Genomic DNA, 22,947 nt, shown 5'->3' with positions numbered 1-22,947 from the left:
AGCAACTAGGAAAGGAAGTACTGGGACATTCCTGCCATGAGGGCAGGGGACTGGACTCGATGATCTCTCGAGGTCCCTTCCAGTCCTAGAGTCTATGAGTCTATGACATGCCTTGCCTGGCTGCAGCCCTGGAAACCTGCCTGAGGTTGTATATACATAATACCAACTTGTAATCAAGAAATCTTCAGCCTTCCACACTCATGCCTCTCTAGGTAAACTGAAATCTTTAATTATTAAAAGGCTATGAAAGAATATTAATTGTATTGCCATTTTGTACCATATCACTATGTGCTACCAGAGCCTAACAAATGAAATACAAATTGAAAATGATTTTTTTCACTTGTTGCTTTAGTTTAATAAATAATGTTAAGTAAAAAATTACAAATGCAATGCCTTTGGAAAACCTTTTCAATTACAGGAAAGGCTACATATTTTGGCTCATATAAATAATAACCTTCAGTATAATGCAGCAACTACTACATTACCAAACGGCATCCATCCAGCAAATCCTGATTCCAGCTAACACCATCATCTTAGCAAAATCATTCAGTGGCTCAGAGCACAGCAATCTCTCTCTCTCTCTCTTTTTAATATGCTACTTTAATAATATTAATTTGCTGTTTTAGATGTGGGAGTAGTTACATAAAATCCCCTTTGTAGTTTGTATATAAGAAACTGGACACAGCTGAAGTGAAAAATGAAAAATTCGGAACCAATTTAATAATTGGTCTTATTTCTTATGAGCAAAAATATTGATTTATACTAACAGACTGCTTAGAAACAACTAAACAAAATTACCTTGTTTGCAAATGATATAAACTACATATTAGTCTAATCTTGAACTCAATCATTTTCTATACAGTTTTTGATCTATGGTAATGAACACACATAACCAAGTTGGCTCTGAATTGCTCCAGTGTCGTTTCAGAGTAACTTGGTTGAAATCCATGGAGTTACTTGCACTGTTATACTTAAACAGGATTTGGCCCAATAGTTTTTAAAATAATTATTGTAGCAGAAAAAAATATTTGTGATATAATCCAAAACAACACTTAAGTCTCATTTTATATTAAAGAAATAAGGACATGAAGAAAAATATTTAGAAAAACTGTATGTGGCCGTGTATCATGCATAAACCAAATAATTTAAAACAAAATCTCTTCAGGAAAGTCTCTCGTGCTCTGTACTTATTTTCCTGATGTTTCTTGCTGCTTTTAAACATATCTGTGATTTTGGAGATTTTTCAAATGTTAAATAAAATTCTTTTGAAGTTAAAATATGTATTGTGCTGAAATGAAAAATGTGTGTCTTATAGCCAATCTAATCTAACAAACTGAGCTATGTCCTGTGCATGCTGTCTAATTGTGAATGATGCTGTGGATCACTTTCATTCTTTTAGTCAGTGGCTCCCAACCAGTGAGTCATGATTCATTTTTGGGTCAAAATCTAGTTCTAGCAAGATCACAGGTGGAACTTCTAAAAATATTTTAATGCAACAAAATGTGTAAGAAAAACGTACTTTATCACCACATCTACCTTCATGTTGTATGAAGAAAATACTATCTAAAACCTTCTCACCTAAGGAATGATCATTTAACGTGTGGGGGAGGGGGATAGTATAGTATAAATACTTATACAATTGATTATACTTTGTCAACTTACGTTTCTTTTAGAAATACAAAAAAATATAAAAATAAAACAAAATTTTATTATTTTCCAAAGCTAAAAATTAAAGGCCAGTTTTTTATACCTTTATTTACATTAACAGTGGGACTATTTGTTGTATAAGGTAATATTCAACAGTTTCAAGGAGAATCATGACTGGGCCTATTATTATTACACACTAGAGTATGGGCTAGATCTCAAATCCAAAGCACTTCCAAATCTCCCATTCAATCCCGCTCCTGCACTGGCATTCCATATGTCAAACTACCACTAGTTGGCAGAGATTTAAAGCACTGCTGGTATGGATATTTATGGTTTTCTACTTGTGACTGTAATACTATGGGTCAGCACAGTACAGCACAGCACAAGTTATTGTGATTCTGTAAGGGTGGAATTCCAGGATCTGGGATATAAAGAGAGATGGGACAGCATTTGAAGTGTATGTCCTAAGAAAAACTCAGCTAAATTTAGAAATTGCTTTGAGTGTATCGGAGTTGGACAATATAGCATAGCTAAGTGAAAAATTAAATGTCACAGTGAATATCCTAGATGATATATTTTAAGAAGCTCTTTTTAAAATATATGATAGGATAGAAAATGTCTGATGGACAGTGCATAGATACAGATTGACTGTTTCAAGAAATGAAGTCTTCATTTTGTGTGTGTGTAGCCGACTACTTCTCTTGGTCAGAATATTGATACATTGAACAATAGGGGACCAGTTAACTGGTTCAACCACTGTTATTGCCATACCTCCCATTTTCCTCTAGTTTGTATGGATCAGCGCTATAGGAGGAGAAATCATATATGCTGCAGGCAACACATGTACCAGGGAGCTAGAGAAAACAGCAACAGCATTATAAAAAAGAGCAGGATGAACCAAGGATTAGAAAAGCTAAGGCACTTCCCTTTGGAGGAAGGGAATGGATGCACTGATGATAAAGGAAGGTAAAGTGATAGAGGAAGATGTATGGGAGAGGATTAGGGACTCAGTCCATGTTTGAGGGTGACACACTATCTATTGCTATTGGTTTTAAGAAGCTCAGCTACAGGGAGTAACCTAGAACTAAATGATTCAAAGTACCTTTTTGAAAATAAGAACAGGGTGATGGAGAGACAAGGATCTGAAATGAAATGGCAGTTTCTCACTTAAGAGATCAGATCCCTGGGTGTACTGAGCCATAGCCACTTATGTTAGTGACAGAAACATTGAGACTTTTTACTCCTGATAGCAGAGGACCTTAAGGATCCTAAATCCTACACTGCCAATATGGCACCTGATCTGAAGGAGCCCCTGGTATTTCATTCCTGCACCCCTGAATCCACCAACTCTGTCAAATCACTGCAGTACTGGCCTGCAGTTTCATTTGCTGAAGTATGCAGATTAACTGGGGAGAGTGAGTGATGACTGGCAGAATTACCTCTAATGCCACAATGCTCCCTTGCCTGCAGCACCAAATGGGCATTGTGTGGAAATGTGACTTCTCCAGCATTATGGTTTCCTGATCACCAAAATCAGTAGGATACTTTCCATTCATGTCCTAATTAGTCTGTGAACCTTTGGAATTGATTGGACACAGTCTTCAAAAATTACCACATTACAGACAGAGAAATGCCATTGAGTTGAGCATGAATCCTGATTTTGCTCAACCAATAATCTCTCCAAACCTTCCAAACATTTAGATCTATTAGACTGTGGAATAGTCTTCTAGGAGCAGTTGTGGATGTCCTGTCACATAGGACATTTGGACCTAGCCTAGTCAAAGCAAAATATATATTGATTAGGGCTGTCACGTGATTAAAAAATAATCACAATTAATCATGCTGTTAACCAATAACGGAATACAATTATTTAAATATTTTTGGATGTTTTCTACATTTTCAAATATATTGATTTCAATTACAACACAGGATACAAAGTATATAGTGCTTACTTTATATTTATTTTTTATTACAAATATTTGCACTGTAAAAAATAAAATAGTATTTTTCAATTCACCTAACACAAGTACTGTAGTACAATTTTAATATGAAAGTTGACTTACAAAATTCAGCAAACAAAACTGAACGTAATTATGTACAAAAAAGCATTCAAAAATAAAACAATGTAAAACTTTAGAGCCTACAAGTTCACTCAGTCCTACTTTGTGTTCAGCAAATCGCTAAGACAAACAAGTTTGTTTACCTTTGCAGGAGATAATGCTACCCATTTCTTGTTTACAGTGTCACCTGAAAGTGAGAAAAGTGGTTTGCATGACATTGTTGTAGCTGGTGTCACAAGACATTTAGGTGCCAGATGCACTAAAGATTCATAGAGCAGGAGCCATACAATTTTCTCCCCAGAAGTTCAGTCACAAATGTTAATTAACATATTATTTTTAACGAGCATCATCAGCATGGAAGCATGTCCTCTGGCATGGTGGACGAAGTATGAAGGGACTTACAAATCTTTAGCATATCTGGCACGTAAATACCTTGCAACACTATCTAAAAAAGTGCCATGAAAACTCCTGTTCTCACTTTCTGGTGACATTGTAAATAAGAAGCGGGCAGCATTATCTCCTGTAAATGTAAACAAACTTGTTTGTCTTAGCAACTGGCTGAACAAGAAGTAGGACTGAGTGGACTTGTAGGCTCTAAAGTTTTACATTGTTTTGTTTTTGAGTGCAGATATGTACCAACAATAATATCTACATTTGTAAGTTGCACTTTCACAATAAAGAGATTGCACTGCAATACTTGTATGAGGTGAATTGAAAAATACTATTTCTTTTGTTTATCATTCTTACAGTGCAAATATTTGTAATAAAATAATAGAAAATGAGCCCTGTATACATTGTTTTAATTAAAATCAATATATTTGAAAATGTGGAAAATTATTCAAAAATAGTTAATAAATTTCAATTGGTATTCTATTGTTCAACAGTGAGATTAAAACTGCAATTAATCATGCTTAATTTTTGAGTTAATTGTGTGAATTAACTGGGATTAATCAACAGTCCTAATATTGATACATTAGGAAGGACAAATCCCATATTGGCAAGGAGTTGGGCTATATGTATTAATAGGTGTTTTCATCTCTGATTTACATGATTCTGTGAAAATTTGTTCCCCATTTAACTAACTAATGAACATACTGCATAATTCACCAGTTGCTCCCTTACTTCCTTCCACTAAAGATCAGAATCTAACCGGGAATAATGAGAAAACTGACCCTACCCCCACCTACCCCATCCTCCATGCAAGGGTAAGCCATAATTATAACTCCCTCCCAACAGTCCCTTTGGAAGTACAAAGCAGATCTGTCTAGATGTGCAAGGGAGACCACACTAACCATCCTAAGGGGTGAAGCAGTAAGCACGTTAGATCCCCATCCTGCCCCATGCCTAGAAGCTGAGGCACAATGAGACTGCTTGCAAAGAAGGGTTGTGCCTAACAGATACAAGTGAGCTTGTACAATTGCTTTAAGGTGGGAGAGGAAGTGGATGCAATTTTGATGGGTGGTAGGAAGGGAACAAATATCACTGAAAGGCAGAACAGAAGCTAGTTCTAAAGAGAGGAACTTATGTGCCACATATTCACATTGCTGTAGCAAATCTCTCTTCTTTAGAATCATCAGGTGTATCCTCTAAGTAAACTCATTGCTGGTGTTAATTGGGGCAATCCCACTGAGGTCAGTGGAGCACTGCAAATTTACACCAGCAGAGAATTTGGTCCATTAGCTCCTACTTTCCAGGGGGGCACTGTATCCTTTCGCATACATAGCAAATACCTTCTGAGGTACCTCCAGCTGCTCTCTCATGCTATTCTGTTTTCTACTGCTCTCCATTTTCTTAATACTTTCCATGTATTAAAAACTCTTTTTTATGATATATGAGTTTCTAATATAAGGCTATTTCTGAACTAAGACTGCTGTGTCTCAGTTCCTGTCTGTGTTTACTGACTTCCATTATGATTCAAAAAAAACCTGTAACCATATACTTTTATTATAAGGGATATATTGCCAAGTGCCCATATGGAGGATTAGTAGGCTCTAGAGACGAATTTCAAACCTGTTCCAAAGGAGAATTTTAGAAAACTGTTAGCACTTTGTCTGCATTTCAGCCTTTTACTTTGCTTCCATTTCAGCATCTTCTCAACTACATTCAAGGAGAAAGGAACCCAACATTTTCCTAATTCTCATTTGTCAATTGTTACAGTCAGTCATACAGCACTTGGCAGTTGTAGCAAGGTCAATGCTGATTCATCCATTCTCCCTCTTGGCAGTGCTATCTGATTCATGGCAACTCTTCAGTTAAAAATTTATTCCTGTCCGCCTACACCTGAGACATGTCCGTTAGCCCTACCACAGAATTTCCTCAACAGTCCAGGCTGAATACATTTGTCTATTCTGAATAGTCTCAACCCTTTCCCAGTTTAATTTCTATGAAGAATAGACTTTTACAGTGGCACCATTAAAAATGTTGTGTTGATGTAAACTTTATTTTTCACACTATATTGAAAGCAGCATATTGTCAATCAGTCTACAAGCTTCCACATCTCCAGACTTGTTACTTTATATTTAGCAGTGGAGAGGGTTTGGGTTGCGGGAGTTTTAATTAACAAAGAAAAGAAAAATTAAAATAAAAGGAATAAAGCATAAATAATAAGTTCTCAGGAGAAAAGAAAATGTGTCTTGCTGAGGGAAACTCATATGGGACTTTTTTTTCTTTTCTTCTTTTATATAAACTGGCACCTTAGCGAATGTGTGCAAAAATAACTATCTACAATTTCACCCACTAGCAAGAGTGGCAGGGAACATATTACTGAGCCATGTGCTAACAATGGAGCTCAGACAACGTCTGCATATACTGAAGGACTACCTATGCAATAATGATACATATACACTTTGTGGTAGGTTTAACAGGTATTGCTTTTTAACAAATTAAAAATTTTAGAGTTAGACATTCATGTTTGAATGATTATTTTTAATATTTAGTGAGAGTTGCATGTTGATTTTTTTAAATCAATATTTGTATGTATGGGGTGGGGACATAAACTACTACCCACACAAAGAAGGGGAGCATGATCAAATACATCTGAGAACCACTACTCTACAGACCACTCACTGTAATGATAACTCTGCCCTTTTAGGATGTTAGCCTTTCATCCCCACCTGTAGCAATCTACCCCAAGGACCAAAATATAAAGAAGAGCTATGGTGTGTATGACCCGGAAGTAGAGAATAAAGAAATTGAATTTGATGCTGATGGCAAGGGGAAGCCAGTAAAAGGATTAGAAAGGGTCTGGATGCGACTAGAGTCGGGGGTAAGGTAGATTTTTGACAGACAAACCCAGGGACGTGATATGTGGGAGATCAGAGAGGAGAAGGCTGCAGTAGTTAAATTAATGAAGATCTGGGCAAGGATATTTACTGCGGAATGGATAATGGATAGATTGTGGAGAGGCATCCCTCAACACAAATGGCATATCACAGAACAACCTATAAAAGAAACTTCATTTTCAAGGAGACATGTAAAGAGACAAGCTTCTGTTCAGAAGTGAAAACAGTACTCAAAAACCAAAACCCTAGTTTCTGTTCCTGCAACAGAAGCCAAAAGACAATAACAGGTTTTGAGAAATTTTTACAGCAGCTTATCTCCTCTGCAACTTTAGATATATCAGGCAGGAAGTGTGCATTCTAGAGGTCTGAATCTGAATGAGACAACGAAAAAACAATCACAGGTCCTGCCAATCCTAGACACATTCAGCATTGCTAATGCTTGTATTACTTAAAATACTAGTTATGTTAAGCTATGGACTAGATCATTAAAAAAAATGTGTTTTTTGTCTGTTTGTATTTAAAAGATAGCAGCCAGGGTAGACTATTGTTTACATGACTGGAATTCTAATTTGAATTTTCTATATTTATAATAATTTAGAGTCAAGAGAAGTGAATATATAACTATTAATGTAATAAAGTTTTGTCAATTATTTTTCTCTGTCTCACATCTGAATTTTAATACCAAATATTTTGATTAAAGGATGTAAAAGAACTAAAAAAATCAACAATAGAAAATGAATACCCCCAGCTGTGTTTCTGCCATACCTTCCCCAGTTTTGAATATATATAGAGCTCATAAAAAGAGAAAGCAATAGTAAAATAAGAAGGAAAAAGACAGTTTACTTTACGCCCCAAAAAAGAAAATTACAACCTACAATCAAAACTAGAGTTTCCTGGGAATATATGCATCAGTTGCATTAGTATACTCAATTTACTGATTTCATTTAAAAAAAATTCACATTATCACAATGAGTAGATGCATCTCTCTTTTACATTAATGTCATCGAGTTATAAAGATTAATACCCATATTTTTCCTTGTGTAAATTAGCTAACCAAAACCAATAGCATGCAATGGATTCTCTGTTATTTGAGAACTACAGCAGGGCTATGAACAATGTCATCATCATTTATAATATATGACAATCACAGTGACTTTTTAAAAATATAATTCATTAATTGCATTCTTTACTTTGCAAATAGCATGTATCTATTTGAATTTACTTGGATCTGGATGTCCTCTTGGCTTGTTCATTAAACTAATTTTTAAAAAGCTTCTGTTTCTCCTGGGGGATGAGGTTAGAAATGAATTAACACTGGGGAGTAGTAAATTCACTTTAGGAATAAAAATAAAAATAAAACAAGACAAAAAGAAAAAAGTAGCAAAATTCTCCAAGTTTATGAACATCAGGAAATGGAAAAAGTCCAAAAAAGTAACAGAAATAAATGCTAATATTTAGTGGGTTTAGAAAAATATAGCTCATTTAGTAATCCTATTCTTCTTTAGTGCTTTACTAATATTTATAATTGTTTTTAACAATCAGTACCACATTAGTTTCTTTTTTTTATTTCCTGTAGGTACAAAACATTGATTCACTTCTCCTAGTTTCCTTCTCACTCTGTCATAAGGTCCAGATACCTTCTTTATTCAGCGAACACCTTTTTTTTTTTTAAAATAAAGGTTACATTCAGAATGAGAGCAAGTCATTAAATTTTGTTCTTTGTGTCATGTCTCATTTCAACTACCCCTGTTGTGCATTAGAGTCCTAGGTTGGATGTGGGGTGACCTCTGGTAAGCTTTTAGTATGTATGCAGGTTCTTTCATTGTTTTTATATGGCATTCCCTGTAATGCTTTTACCTTAACAATAAATGCAGTGTGCTTTGTAAAGGCTGGCTGGTAACTGTTGCACACGGTTATAGGCCGTGGAGAGAGGTTAACCACAGGTGCTGGATCCCAGTCAGACTTACTAAGGAAATCACAGTGAGGTGCAATTGAACTGCATGTATGAACTGCCAGTATGGAGGGGAAGAGACATGAGTCTCTGCCCGCAAGAGGTGACAGCTGAGAGCCGGAAACCCTAAGAGGTGCCCCTGAGGAAAAGCAGGTAGAGGGAGGGATCAAAAGTCTAGTTAACCATGAAACTGTGAGGAATAGCATTGCGGGACTGGATGGGGAATCTGGATTATTAAGATTCTTATTAAAGGACAAGACACAAAGTCAATTATCTAATTTTAATAAAGATATGCAGGGATACAGGTTAAAATGTAACACTGATCATCCTTATTTTAGCTTGCCTGTGCCACTTTAGTTCTAAGCTTTCCTGGTCCCCTCAACCCATTACAGCAACTCCAGCCAATTCCTTCTGCATGATATTTGACCATTAGAATTCAAGGTTACACCCATGCTCTATGTTCTAAAGTTTTCTTACACACTGGTTTGAACTACAGTTTTTCATCCCTGTTGAAAACAATATTGTATCGGCTCTTACGTACTTAAGGGATACACTTGAACTGGTTTGCACAGAAAAACAAAACACATGACATAATATCTTGCCCTACTTATTTAAGATGGAGTTTTATAATAACATATAAGACAATAGGAATCTCCCCAAATAAACAGCCAGACAGAGAACTTTATTCAGCAAAGCACTTATGTACATGCTTAATTTTAACCATTCACTTAAGTACCATTGAAGTCAAACTAAACATGTGCTTATGGGCCTGATTATACCTTTACAAATCTGGGTCTAAATGCTTTGCTGAAAGCGGTACCTAAAGAAGCTGCTCTAAACATTGTTTACCATAACTATATGAATTTTTGCTAAGTCACTGGAGAAATGTTTACTTACTTACAAGCCCATGCCTACATATCACTGGTAGTTAAGCTACAGTATCTGCTTTTACTTAGTGTGAAGAATTATGAAAAATGCAACTGTGCTCAGCCAGATGGCATAATACACACTAAAAGAACAGGGCTTCCATTCTTTCCAGGCTAGTTTCCCAAAGATTTATGAAAGTCTTTTTCCTATTAATATAGCAATCTTTAATCTATGTTCTTCTTGTCAACTTTTTTTGAACGCTATTTGAAGCATACAATTTAAATTAGATGTAAGTATCTAATCAGGCAAAAAAATGTTCAATGAATTCAAAAGGCAAATTTTTAAACCCAGCAGATTTTACACCAGGAGATAAAGAGCTGAACACTTTAACAAATTAGAAAATGGACTCAGTTTTTCTTCATATTAACATGTATATTACTAGGTATAACATTTTTGGGGCCACGTCAGCAGAAAATCCTGACGTATTCCTGATCTCTGTAAGCCACAGAAAGGCTCAGATGTTGGTTCCAGAACAGGCTGATCATTCCAGGCAACATTTTTGACCTTCTATAGAAGGGCAAAATAATACCAGGCTGTACACGTCTGTGCCAGGGATATGAGAAGTTACTTGGAGGAGAATCATTCACGAAATAAGCTACCTGCTCTATTCTGCAATTATTTATGTTAGACCCAGTCCTAAAACAATTGCTGGGGTTGTGCCACCTGTCTGAGCAAGATGAGTAGGGCTGGCATGCTGTTAAGCAGGGCTACCCTTCTTTGTGCAGTACCCTACTTTGACCAAGTATAACTAGGTATTTACACTGAAGCACATTTCCTCATGTTCCAAAAGCCTCAGAGTCAGACTTACAAAGGTATTTAGGTGTCTAACAATTACAGAAAGGTGCTTAGTGGGATTTTAAAAAGTGTCTAAGTTAGGTTCCTCACTCCCATTAAAAAGCCCAACCCCTACAAAAGAACTGTACAAATAATTTTTCACATACAGTGAAACTGATACTTCTTGGTTTTTCACCAGATTTACTAATTACAAAAATAAGAAAGTTTTGTGAAGATTTTACAAAAGTCAGAAGAAAATGTAATTTAATGAAACTTTTGCAAATTATCATGATTTTGTAAAGTCAAACAAAATTTCACACTACAATTTTGCAAAAATGTGTAATATTTCATGAATCCTATCATCAAAAATCCCACAAATTTTACCCAGTTTTTATTTGATGATAATAGGTTATTAATAATTCAGTGGGCAAATGCAGATTGTAAATTTGTTGCTCCATGTCTGTAAAGGAGTATAAACACTGTAGCAAGAGCACAGAAGAGTATGTGACCCTCACAGTTTAAAACCGCAATGTTCTCTCATATATTTCTAAGTCAATTTATTGTGGGTTCTGGTATATAAGCTTTCTTGCATTAGTAAAGCAATATTATTATTTCTTAAGCTCTATTCAGCTCTAATCCCCTCTGCACCTGTTAGCCTAGGAAGCCTCCTGCAATGCAAAGCCAAACAGGCTATTCCACAAGGAAAGTCCTCCTTCCTTGCAGCAAAGTCACAGTGTGCTAGCACATGCTATGACCTCTTGACACAGGTGCTATGGGGAAACAAGTTCTTCCCCTGTCAGACAAGAAGTGGTAATACATTTTAAAAGATCACATGCCCTGAAAACATATCCCTAGTTAAATTCTGAGTGAATTTAAGCCAAGAAGAAGAAGGGAGGAACATGGGTTAAATATTTCCTCTCTGACTGCAAAGCAACCGGAGGGCGGTGGGGGCACAAAAGTCTCAGTAGTTTTGTACAGGAGATCTCATACACCTTTTACAGCCATCCTACAGCTATAGTGATCAGGAGGAGACATCCCTTCACCCAACACAAAGTTACTGTTTTTTAAAAGAAACAAACAACAAGCTCAATCATTTCTGCTATCCTTCCACCTTTGATGAAACCACATAGGAGTTTATATACCTGTAGATTGAGGAACACTATTGCAGATATTTATAAACTACCTGTATCTCAATTTAGGTTTCAACTTAATTTTGTGCACCAATGTGGTGCATGCACATTCTGGAATGCTATATATCAATTTGTGTAGATAAAGCCCGAGAGGGCCAGTGCCAGCTGTGGGTATGTGTAGTGAGCTACTTTAATGGGTGATGCATTCTTGGGCAGGATTTAGACACACTTTTTAAAGAAAGAAAAAAGAAAAAGAAAGACAGAAAGAACACATGCATTGGAATCCCAGGCCTTCACCCTCAGGTCTGACTTCCCTGATCCCCATGGCAACAAGAGGCTAGTTTTGGACCCCCATGTAGCTGGTTCTACACAATGCAAGGATTTTTCTACAGAGAGAATCAACAGCTGACTAAGTATGCTAGTTTTCCAATCCCTTTGTGTTGATGAAGGGGCACAATGAAGCCAGAATATGGCCAGAGATCTGGCTTCATGCTCCTGCACAAACTTGGGACTGCTTACCATTGGCTAGCTCTAGCTGCTGCACAAGGTGATGAGCCATTTAAATGACTGTTCCTTAACTCAGGAACTACACTTACTTAGATCCAGCACCAGTGGAAATTCTAGCAGACCCCATTTTCTTTTTCCTGTGGTGTCTGTTCATTTCTACTGGAGGACAAGTAGCCCCAGGAATGAAGAGGTTCATAGGCTAGTTTTGTGGTCTGAAGTGGTTTTAAATGAACTAACTATGAATAATATTCTTCTATAAGGGGAAAATCCAGCCCGCATAACTTCCTAGTACTGGTGCTGTTTTAGTTCTGCTGCATAAGTATGTGTGAGCTGTTCAGGAGTATGGACATGGAGCTCAGCTCTCCAGGAGCCTGTGTAGGAGTACACAAGTGGTGGGTGAAGGCAGGGTACAGGAGGGCAAGGAAACATGAGAACAGAGCAAGTTAAACCACTGCTAAATGGATCCGCTGGTCTCTCCAACTCTACCCTTTTTCAGGGTCACGTTACAGGGTATTCAACCTTTGGGTTACAATAACCTCTATGAAGAACCTTAGCAGCTGCATCACAGGGTTGAGGGTTTGGGGAGAAGGAACTTGTCTTTGCACGTCCCAAGCTATTTGGACTCTGTGTTGGACTAATGATCTGATCCTAAAAGCTGGAAACTGTACTATTCCTCAGCATCTTTTTATATTCCTAATATATTATCACAGTAAATTGCAAAGGTCATTAAGCATCTTACACAATTTAGGATACTGTATTTTTAGGCCCCAGTTCACAAAGAAAGATTTAGGAGGTTAGGTGCTTTGCTCCCATTAAATTTTCCATTTAAGTCAGTGAGCAGAATTTTTATGCACTTTATTACAGAAACATAAAATGCACATATCAGCATGAAGATTTGCTTGCAGATATCAAAGTCTAGAATGTATTTCATTTTTTGCTGCAGAACGTATTCAATTACTTAGAAATATTTAAAGTGTCATGGGTTTTCATTTCTCACAGTTATTTTCCAAGAACTTGTGGGAATTCTGAAAATACAGTTTCACTGAACTGTTTTTTTCTTAGATTGCATAAACTCTGATATACTGTATCCTGGGGAATTCATATTTCACATTGCCTATAGATAGGACATAAGATAACAGGCATTACTACTACAGAAGGATCCAGCCTTTTCAGTGAAGTAAATGCATTTGCTCTGCATGAAGCTTGAAAGTGAATATGCTGTACAGTACAGTCACACCTGGCTGTGCTGTGCTGTGCTCGGGTTTCCCTTAAATTGACGTATCTGAAAGATTTCATTATCAGCTAGATATATAATACGTGCTGTATGATGAGGGATTATATAACATATAAATACACACACACACTTAATAAAATGGTTTTATGAACAGATAAGGATTAACTAACTAGGTATTTCTTTGTGGAACAACCAACTTGGAATAATCAGCTGCAGAATGGACTTTATGCTATGTAAAATACAGTAACTGTACACACATTATATGTGCAGAAAGTGATGTGATCACATCACCCAAGAAAAGCAAGGCTGGGATTAAATATACCATTTAAGGAAATGGTGAAAAAACAATAGCAGAAAGAATCAGAGCTCAGGGAAGGAATTAAGCTCAACAGCCCTAATTCAGCAGGGCACTTAAGCATATGCTTAAATCCATCCCTATTCCAGGAAACACTTAAGCACATACTTAAAGTTAAGCCTGTGCTGAAATTCCATTACATTCATAGAACTTAAACATCTTCTTAAATTTAGGGATGCGTTTAATTACTATCATGAATGGTGATGGGTTGTTGATTCTAGGCACATGTAAGAGTTAATCTTATAGGTAGTCTCAAGTACAGTTGTTGTAGGAACCCAATATATCAATTTTTCCCTAGCTGCTGTGAATTTACCAGTATATCATTTTTCTTACCTTGGGGCCAGTCCATAACTTTCATTTTGTATAGAATAATACACACAAATGTAGTTTTAAAAAAAATTGAAATGTTAAATAATGTTATTTTTACTGCCTGAAATACACTTTGGAAGATCAACTAATGCATCCCAAATTTAAAAAAAAACTTCTGAACTCTAGTACAATATCTTTTCTGATAGGATAGATACAACATAATTTTTAATAAAAACATTATTCAAACAGAATACTGTCAAGGCATATGAAACTTTATGTTACAAACAACAACTTTAAGACAATTCATATTTTATCCTTTTTCTAAATTAAATTCTGTAATGCCATTTGATGAGCCACTATGTACCAACAGAGCACTATGTTGATTAAAAAATTAGTTAATAATTAAAATCATGTATTTGTAAAGTAGACGTGTCATAGGATTTTTGAAATAGGGCTATATCCATGATTTTCTTCCATGGCAGAATATAAATACAATATGAACAGATACTGCTGCTGGTGGTGGTTTCATGGTAAAGATTACGAAAGCTGGAGATAGAGCACCATTCCTGAACTTCCCTAGTACAAACTTACTATTGCTTGGTGGGGAAATGCCCCTGGTGATGTCCTTCAAAAATACCCTAGCCCTGAAGAGAAGCAACACAGGTAAAAATACCTTCAATAAAATTATTTTGCCAGGAGAGTGGGAAACTCTGTCTCCAAGCACAAAATTAGGTCGACTCCATTAATGTCCAAGAAGAGTGCTGTTTACTCAAGAGGATTCTACTTCCAGCCGGTTCCAGTTTCCATAAGCAATGTGTTGTTCCCAAAGGGATTAGGAACCTTTGTAAGGCAGTGATTGTCCAAGTTAACTCCCTTTATAACAGAATGGATCTACCCATTCAATAAATAACAATGGTTTCAAACTACTGTTAATTCCATTGACATCAGTGAAACTCCTCCTGCTTTATATTGCTGCACAATCCAAATTGGTCCCAATGAATGGCATGGGGAACAATGGCTGTACTCACCAAGATAGTTTTAGGGTTGGCACAATGTACACTAACAGTAAGAAAATAGTGAAATTTTGCTCAGACATATTGGGTCAAATTATGCCTTTATGTGCTAGCAACTCTGTTGACTTAAATAGAGCTGCATAGGTGTCAGAGATGGAAGAATACGGCCCATAATATGTCAGAAATGAGATAACTAGTTTGTATCCTTTGTTTAGATGTTGAATACTCTTATTAATGCAATACATACAGTTTATTAATATTGAATATATCTTTAGTGAATATTATTTTAAAGTACATTTTTCATGACCAGATATTTATATATCTTGGCAATAGAAAATGGAAATGTGGAACTAGTACAGTACCTCTGGTCATTTAGGAAGCATTTGCAATGTATCTTAGCATGAATGTGAAGCTTTAAAAAGAGCGAAAAAGCTATACAAACAGGAAAAACTCTGGGGAAGCATATTATTTTAACTATTTTCTCTGTATTTGTTTCTTTGACCAAATAGGTCGCAGCCTAATTTATACATTTTGATAAGGGAACTCAAATTTGCGGGCCCAATTCATTTTATTTCACACTTTGTGTAGTCATTTACATCAGTACAAATAAAGTCAAAACAATTCCACTCTGATCAGGCAGCTTTGCACTGACCTTGTTCTGGTATGCATGATTACACAAGGTGCTCGGCAATGGTGAATCAGACCCACAAGTATCACAAGGCAAAAATCAAACCTGGCTAAACACCCATGGGAGAATTCTCTTTGCAAATCTAATCTCCCCCTGCTTTCCTGTTGGATTCTAGGGAAGTGAGAATTTTTTCCTTGTTTTTAGATCCAAAGGGATTGGATCTGGACTCACCAGGGATTGGTGGAGGAAAGGGGGGGTGGAGGGATGATGAGTAATTCTTCCTTGTTTTAAGATTCAAGGGGTTTGGATCGGTGTTCACCAGGGAATTGGTGGAGAAGTCTCTCAAGGCTACCCAGGGAGGGAAAGGGGGAAAGAAAGAGTTTCCCAAATGTCTCAAACTATTTGGGTGGTGGCAGCCAGATCAGATCTAAGCTGGTAATTCAGTTTAGGGGCTCACATGCAGGTCCTCACATCTGTACTCTGAAGTCCAGAATGGGGTGAAACCTATGACAATGAAGAACAGAGCAGTTAAAATAAAAAAATCTGATTCTGAAAATTAACATACCTGATACAGCAAGAAAATCGTCAATGCTTGTAATGTCATCCACAGCTTCAGTAAGAACATGTATGTGATTCTCCCATGTGCTCTTATATATTTCCATGCTGTTTTTTACCACCTGGCTTTTTGGTCTGGCAGCAAGAGCTAAAGCTGCATTAATAACCTGCAGAAAATAAAATTATATTCTTGATTTCATCTGAAATAACTAAAATGCATAACCGATAATAAGGCGGTATTTCTGTTTTCTGCGCATTAAAGATATTCATCCTTTCCTTACATTCAAAGGAGGAATACTTGTCAAATATTGTACATGTTAACGTTCCTATTAACTGAATTAGAGTTCAGTTGTAATTTTAATTGAATAGGACTACAAAATATTATTTAATTGGAGAATTCATAGCATAAGCAATTATGTTTAGTAATATGCAATCTATTTTTGTCAGTATAAGATAGTTTCAAAATATTTTGATGTACAATCCCACTTTATTAGGTACAAATAAGCTTTTACTACATCATACAGAATCAGAAAGATGTATAAGGTCACTACAGTTTGGGGTTTATAAACCCTTAAGAGTAGCACCTATCATATTGTAAATTACTTCACTGAAGTTTTCAAGGCTTAGACATGGTATAGGGAGGTGTATACCAGCACAAGATATATTATCCCTGCTATGTATTCATCAAATGAAGAAAAAAAATCAGAGCACCAAACAAAAGACACTGAATTGAACAACAAAATAAAGAATAATATTCTACATCTCAGTGTAATATGCTGGCAATTAGATGATGAGAAAAACATACACATTGGAAAGAATTCACAACTCTGCTCCATTGCATCAAGTGGTTATAGTTGAGCAGTTCCTGGTTCTAAATTCAGCTGAAATGCCTTCTCATTGCATGATCTTAAGGAAGTCTCTTGACCTTATGCTGGAGTGTACCCAGGGGAGTAATAAAAAAAACTTGCACTAAAGCTGATAGACTCCTTCCCTGTTTTAAGTGTTTTAAACTATTTCTTCCCTAGACACAAAGAGCATATAAAATCAAAATTAAAATACATACTAAATGTATAATATCATCAACTTTTGCAGGAGAAGGGGAAAAAACACAGAATCCTGAACTTAGTTCCTGGCAGACAAAAAGTTTCTCATTTCACATGTACGTGAATTTCAGATGAAGGAGTGTAGAAGAGTGTCCCACTAGTCAGCATGTCCTGAGATGGCTGGGTGAGGCATAGTAGGCTTTACTCATCTAGCAGCCCTGCAAAGGTTTGCTTCTTGTTGTGTCTCAGCCCTCCAGCCATGTCAATTAAAGGCTATGTCTGTTGTGAGCTAGGCATGTGGTTCCTAGCTTGCACAGAAACAGCTGTGTTAGCTTTCATCTGATCTGAAAATCATAATGTAGCCATGGTCACACAGGCAACGGTGGCAGGAACTAGCTTCCCCAAATACCTATGGGGTCCAGGCATGTTTGTATTCATGGCAGCTAGCCTGTGCCACCACTCACCATTGCCTGTGCTACCACAGCTGCACTATTATTTTTAGCATGCTAGCCATGCCTCCCAACATGTCAAATAGCTAAAGCAGAACATTCCCCACAGGGCTCCCCACTGCCCCCTCCCAACCAGCTCCCCCACATGGATGCTCACCACAGGTCTCCCTCCTCCATGGCTTTCCTCAGTTCTCCTTCCACCTGACTCCTATCAGGCCCTTCCACGAGAACACAAACTCCCAACCTCTTCTGTCCTAGGTCTCCCCCTTCCCAGATCAGCTTTCTCTCTTTTATACAGTATCCTGATCCATTCACTGCTGTATCCAATAACTTCAATTAAGTTACTCAGTCAGGACCAGCTGGAAGATAGCTGCTTCATCACAGGCAAAGCAGAGCCTGATTTTCCTTGATGAGCCAGGCAGCATATGACAAGGAATACATTGGTAAGGAATAAAATAGCAAAATCTACTATCATAGATGAACTATGAACAAGTTTATTACTAATATATATGACCTATTGTACTAACCTACAGTATGCCAGTGCTACATTGTACATTAGAGAGGCAATCTTAAATAATACCCAATACATGAATAAATATGTTAAAATACCTGTTTCATTGTAAATAAAGGAAAAGCAATCAAGAGGTCTCCATGTTATTCAAATTACTACTGAACCATTCTGTAGATTTCCAATAAAAATCTCCCAACCTTGACTTTTCACTAGTGTAAATCAAATTCTACCAAAAATTGCTGAATATAAAAAAGGGACTGTTATTAATGTGAATTCACCTTCACCTCTTGGTTTTTGGCTTACTAATTCCACAATTATATTATCTGTTTACATTATATTTCAAGCTTGTTGACACAGGGACTTTTGCCTTTCTATATATCAGTGTAACACCAACAGCTAACAAGCAATAAGTGTTTATTAAACTTTTCAAATTAAAAGAAACATAGATCTGAATGTTTTTATTTAAAAGCATCTTGTCCTGTGTTTTCAACAAAAAAAATGCCAATAATGAATTGCTTGATTAACAATTAAGATGACATTGACTCTTCACAGAAAAAAAATACTTTACTGAAGCTAAAGCTCATGATTTTATTATTAAGCAGCCCTTGAAATAATTACAAAAAAATATAGTTTCCTTGCATGCAGTGCTGTACAGGTACAGATTAGTCATTCAGAGTGTAAAAAAACCTTTTGATTTCATGAAACTTCCTTTAAACAAAAACATTGACTTTAGAAATTATAGGTTTTTGTCACAGGCATCTCTGATGCCAAACAAGGACTGCCCAAGCCGTATTTATTATATTCTAAATATTAGGTGTGTGTCACATTCTCAAAAATCTGAGTTCATGACCACCTTGCCCTTCTCATATGCCTAAATGGGAGGGGAGGCACCTTGCAAGATCTCAGCACATTTAGGAGGAAGAGCTTCTCAGTATTGAAAATGTGAAGTACCACTTTTTTAGGACTAGCTAACTCCTAGACAGTGCTGGAGGCGAAAGTGAGTTAGCTAGCTATAAAATTATCCACCTTTAATATTTAGAATACACCTCTACCCCGATATAACACGACCCAATATAACACGAATTCAGATATAATGTGGTAAAGCAGCGCTCTGGGGGGGCAGGGCTGAGCACTCTGGTGGATCAAAGCAAGTTTGATATAATGCGGTTTCACCTATAATGCGGTAAGATTTTTTGGCTCCCAAGGACAGTGTTATATCAGAGTACAAGTGTATAATAATGTCACAGAAATAACATTGGTAACTTAGATTAAAGGTTGCTTTAATATACCCTTTTATGTGTGATTGCAAACACTAAAGAAATAGTAAATCATCAGTCACATTCACAGCCAACATAATGCCAATCACCACACATAATGACAAAAATAAAAAAGGAATCCTACAAAAAGTGGAAACAGACAAATTACTAAGGATAAGTACAAAATAATAGCACAAGCAGTTAGGGACAAAATCAGAAGGGCTAAGGCACAAAATGAGTTGCATCTAATTATAGATAAAAAGCAATAAAGAAGAGGTTCTGTAAATGCATTAAGAACAAGAGAAAGGCTCACTACTTAGTGGGGAAGCAGAGCTATTTATGAACCAACACCAAAGCTAAAGTGTTTAATGCTTACTTTGCCTCAGTCTTCATTTAAAAAGTCAGTTGTGACTAGATGCTTACATAATTTATATTAACAAGGTGGAAGGAATACAAGACATAATGGGGAAAGAACAGGTTAAAGAATATTTAGATAATTTATATGTATTCAAGGAGCAAGAGCCTGACAAAATTCAACCTAGAGTAATTAAAAGAATTAGTGGAAGATATCTCAGAATCATTAGCGATTATCTTCAAGAAATCATGGTGGAGAGGGAAGGTCTGAGAAGATTGAGGAAGGACAAATATAGTACCTATCTTTAAAAAGAGGAACAAAGGGCACCCGGGGAATTATAGACCAGTCAGCCTCCCTCTGATACCTGGAAAAATACTGGAACAAATTATTAATCAATCTGTAAGCACCTAAAGTATAACAGGGTGATACACAATAGCCACCATAGGTTTTTCAAGAAAAATCATGCCAAACGAACCTAATTTTCTTCTTTGACAGGGTTACTGAACTGAACGGGGGAAACAGTAGACATGATATATTTTGCTCTTAATAAGTCTTTTGATATAGTCCCACATGCCATTCTCATAAGCAAGCTAGGGAAATGTGGTCTAATTTAAATTACTATAATGTGGACACAAACTGGTTGAAAGACCGTACTCAAGGAGTAGTAACCAATGGTTCAATGTCAAACTAGGACATGTCTAGAAAGGTCCCATGGGGTCTATCCTGTGTCCAGTACTATTCAAAATATTTTGATAATGGCCTGCATTATGCAGTGGAAAGTTTGCTTATAAAATCTGCCAATTACACCAAACTGCAGATGACACCAGGATGAGCTTGCTAGCACTTTGGAGAAAAAGATTACAATTCAAAACAATCTTGACAAATTGGAGAACTAGTCTGAACGAAATCAACAAAATGAAATTCAATAAAGAGAAATGCAAAATATATTTAGGAACAAAAAAATCAAATACACAAATAAAAAATGGGAAATAATTGGATAATTGGGGGTTACAGTGGATCACAAACTGAATATGTGTCAACAATGTGATGCAGTTGCCAAAAATAAAAATGGTGAATAAAAATCTGGAGTGTATTAAAAATAACATGTCCAGTTCTGGGCACCACACTTTAAGAAAGATATGGACAAATTGGAGAGAGTCTGGAAGAGAGCAAAAAAATGATAAAGGTTTAGAAAACCTGACCTATGATGAAAAGGTTAAAAAACTGGGCATGGTTAGTCTTGAGAAAGGAATGCTGAGGGGAGATCTGATAACATCTTTAAATATGTTAAGGGCTGCTATAAGAGAACTTTGATCAATTGTTCTCCATGTACACTAAAGGCAGGACAAGAATTAATCAATTTAATCAGTCGCAAGAGAGATTTAGGTTAAATATTAGGGTTTTTTTTTGTTTCGTTTTGTTTTAACTATAAGGAAAATGAAGTACTCGAATAGGCTTCCAAAAGAGGTTATAGAAGCCCCATCATTCAAAGTTTTTAGGAACAAACACTTGTCAGGGATGGTCTTGCACTGGCCCTGCCTCAGCATGGGGATGATGGATTATAACACTTCTCAAGATCCCTTCCAACCCAACATTTCTATGAGTCCATAAGCCCCCCCACTATCACAACACTCAAGCACATACTGTCATCCCTGCATACAGTTTTAATTTGCAATATCAGATTTTAATTAATGTAGGGTTTCATTCTTTATTGGTATTTTGATATTCCATTGCTACTAAGTCTTCTTAAATGAGTCCACGGGTGCTCAGGCCACAAACATTTAAATCTCCATTATGATGTACTGGCTCTAGTGAAGGCACTGCAGCACAGGCATTTTTTTCCTGAACAGTTAAGGTGGAACATTTATAGTTATTAGGATTCATTTTTTATAAAGATAAGTGCTCAGCATTTCCATCAGTTATAGTATTACCTTTGGCACTAAACATGCTCTTTAAGTAAATACTTCATGGTAGGTATGACAGACAAAGAATAGCACATTATCATAACACCAGCCTTAACCACCACCTTTTTCTGCAGGAAATTAAATATGTTCCCTTGCTTCTATCTTTCATAGAATCATAGACTTTAAGGTCTGAAGGAATCATTATGATCATCTAGTCTGACCTCCTGCACAATCAGGCCACAGAATCTCACACACCCACACCCGTAACAAACTCATAACTTATGTCTGAGCTACTGAAGTCCTCAAATCATGGTTGAAAGACTTCAAAGTACAGAGATTCCTCCAGCAAGTGACCCGCGCCCCATGCTGAAGGTGAAAACCCCCCAGGGCCTCTGCCAATCTGCCCTGGAGGAAATTCCTTCCTGACCCCAAATATAGCGATCAGCTAAACCCTGAGCACGTGGGCAAGACTCACCAGCCAGACACCCAGGAAAGAATTCTCTGTAGTAACTCAGATCCACCCCATCTAACATCCCATCACAGACCATTGGCATATTTACCGCTAATAATCAAAGATCAATTAATTGCCAAAATTAGGCTTCATACCATCCCCTCCATAAACTTATCAAGCTCAGTCTTGAAACCAGATATGTCTTTTGCCTCCACTGCTCCCCTTGGAAGGCTGTTCCAGAACTTCACTCCTCTGATGGTTAGAAACCTTCATCTAATTTCAGGTCTAAACTTCCTGATGGCCAGTTTATATCCATTTGTGCCTGTGTCCACATTGGTACTGAGTTGAAATAATTCCTCTCTGCCCCTGGTATGTATCCCTCTGATATATTTATAGAGAGCGCTCATATATCCCCTCAGCCTTCTTTTGGTTAGGCTAAATAAGTCAAGCTCTTTGAGTCTCCTTCCATAAGACAGGTTTTGCATTCCTTGGATCATCCTAGTAGCCCTTCTCTGTACCTGTTCCAGTTTGAATTCATCCTTCTTAAACATGGGAGACCAGAACTGCACACAGTATTCCAGATGAAGACTCATCAGTGCCTTGTATA

At 36.8% G+C, this 22,947-nt stretch overlaps 1 protein-coding gene across 1 annotated transcript in view; it reads right to left on the bottom strand.

Annotated features, from left to right (window-relative positions):
• Positions 1–22,947, bottom strand: part of CTNNA3 (catenin alpha 3) — a 987,819-nt gene that overhangs the window by 255,293 nt on the left and 709,579 nt on the right. The window contains 1 exon segment of the mRNA XM_030569668.1: positions 16,382–16,538. Coding sequence (XP_030425528.1) covers positions 16,382–16,538 — 157 coding nt within the window.

Source organism: Gopherus evgoodei, chromosome 7 (assembly GCF_007399415.2).
Source record: "Gopherus evgoodei ecotype Sinaloan lineage chromosome 7, rGopEvg1_v1.p, whole genome shotgun sequence".
Classification (NCBI taxonomy): domain Eukaryota; kingdom Metazoa; phylum Chordata; order Testudines; family Testudinidae; genus Gopherus; species Gopherus evgoodei.
This window is presented reverse-complemented; position numbering and strand designations above follow the sequence as displayed.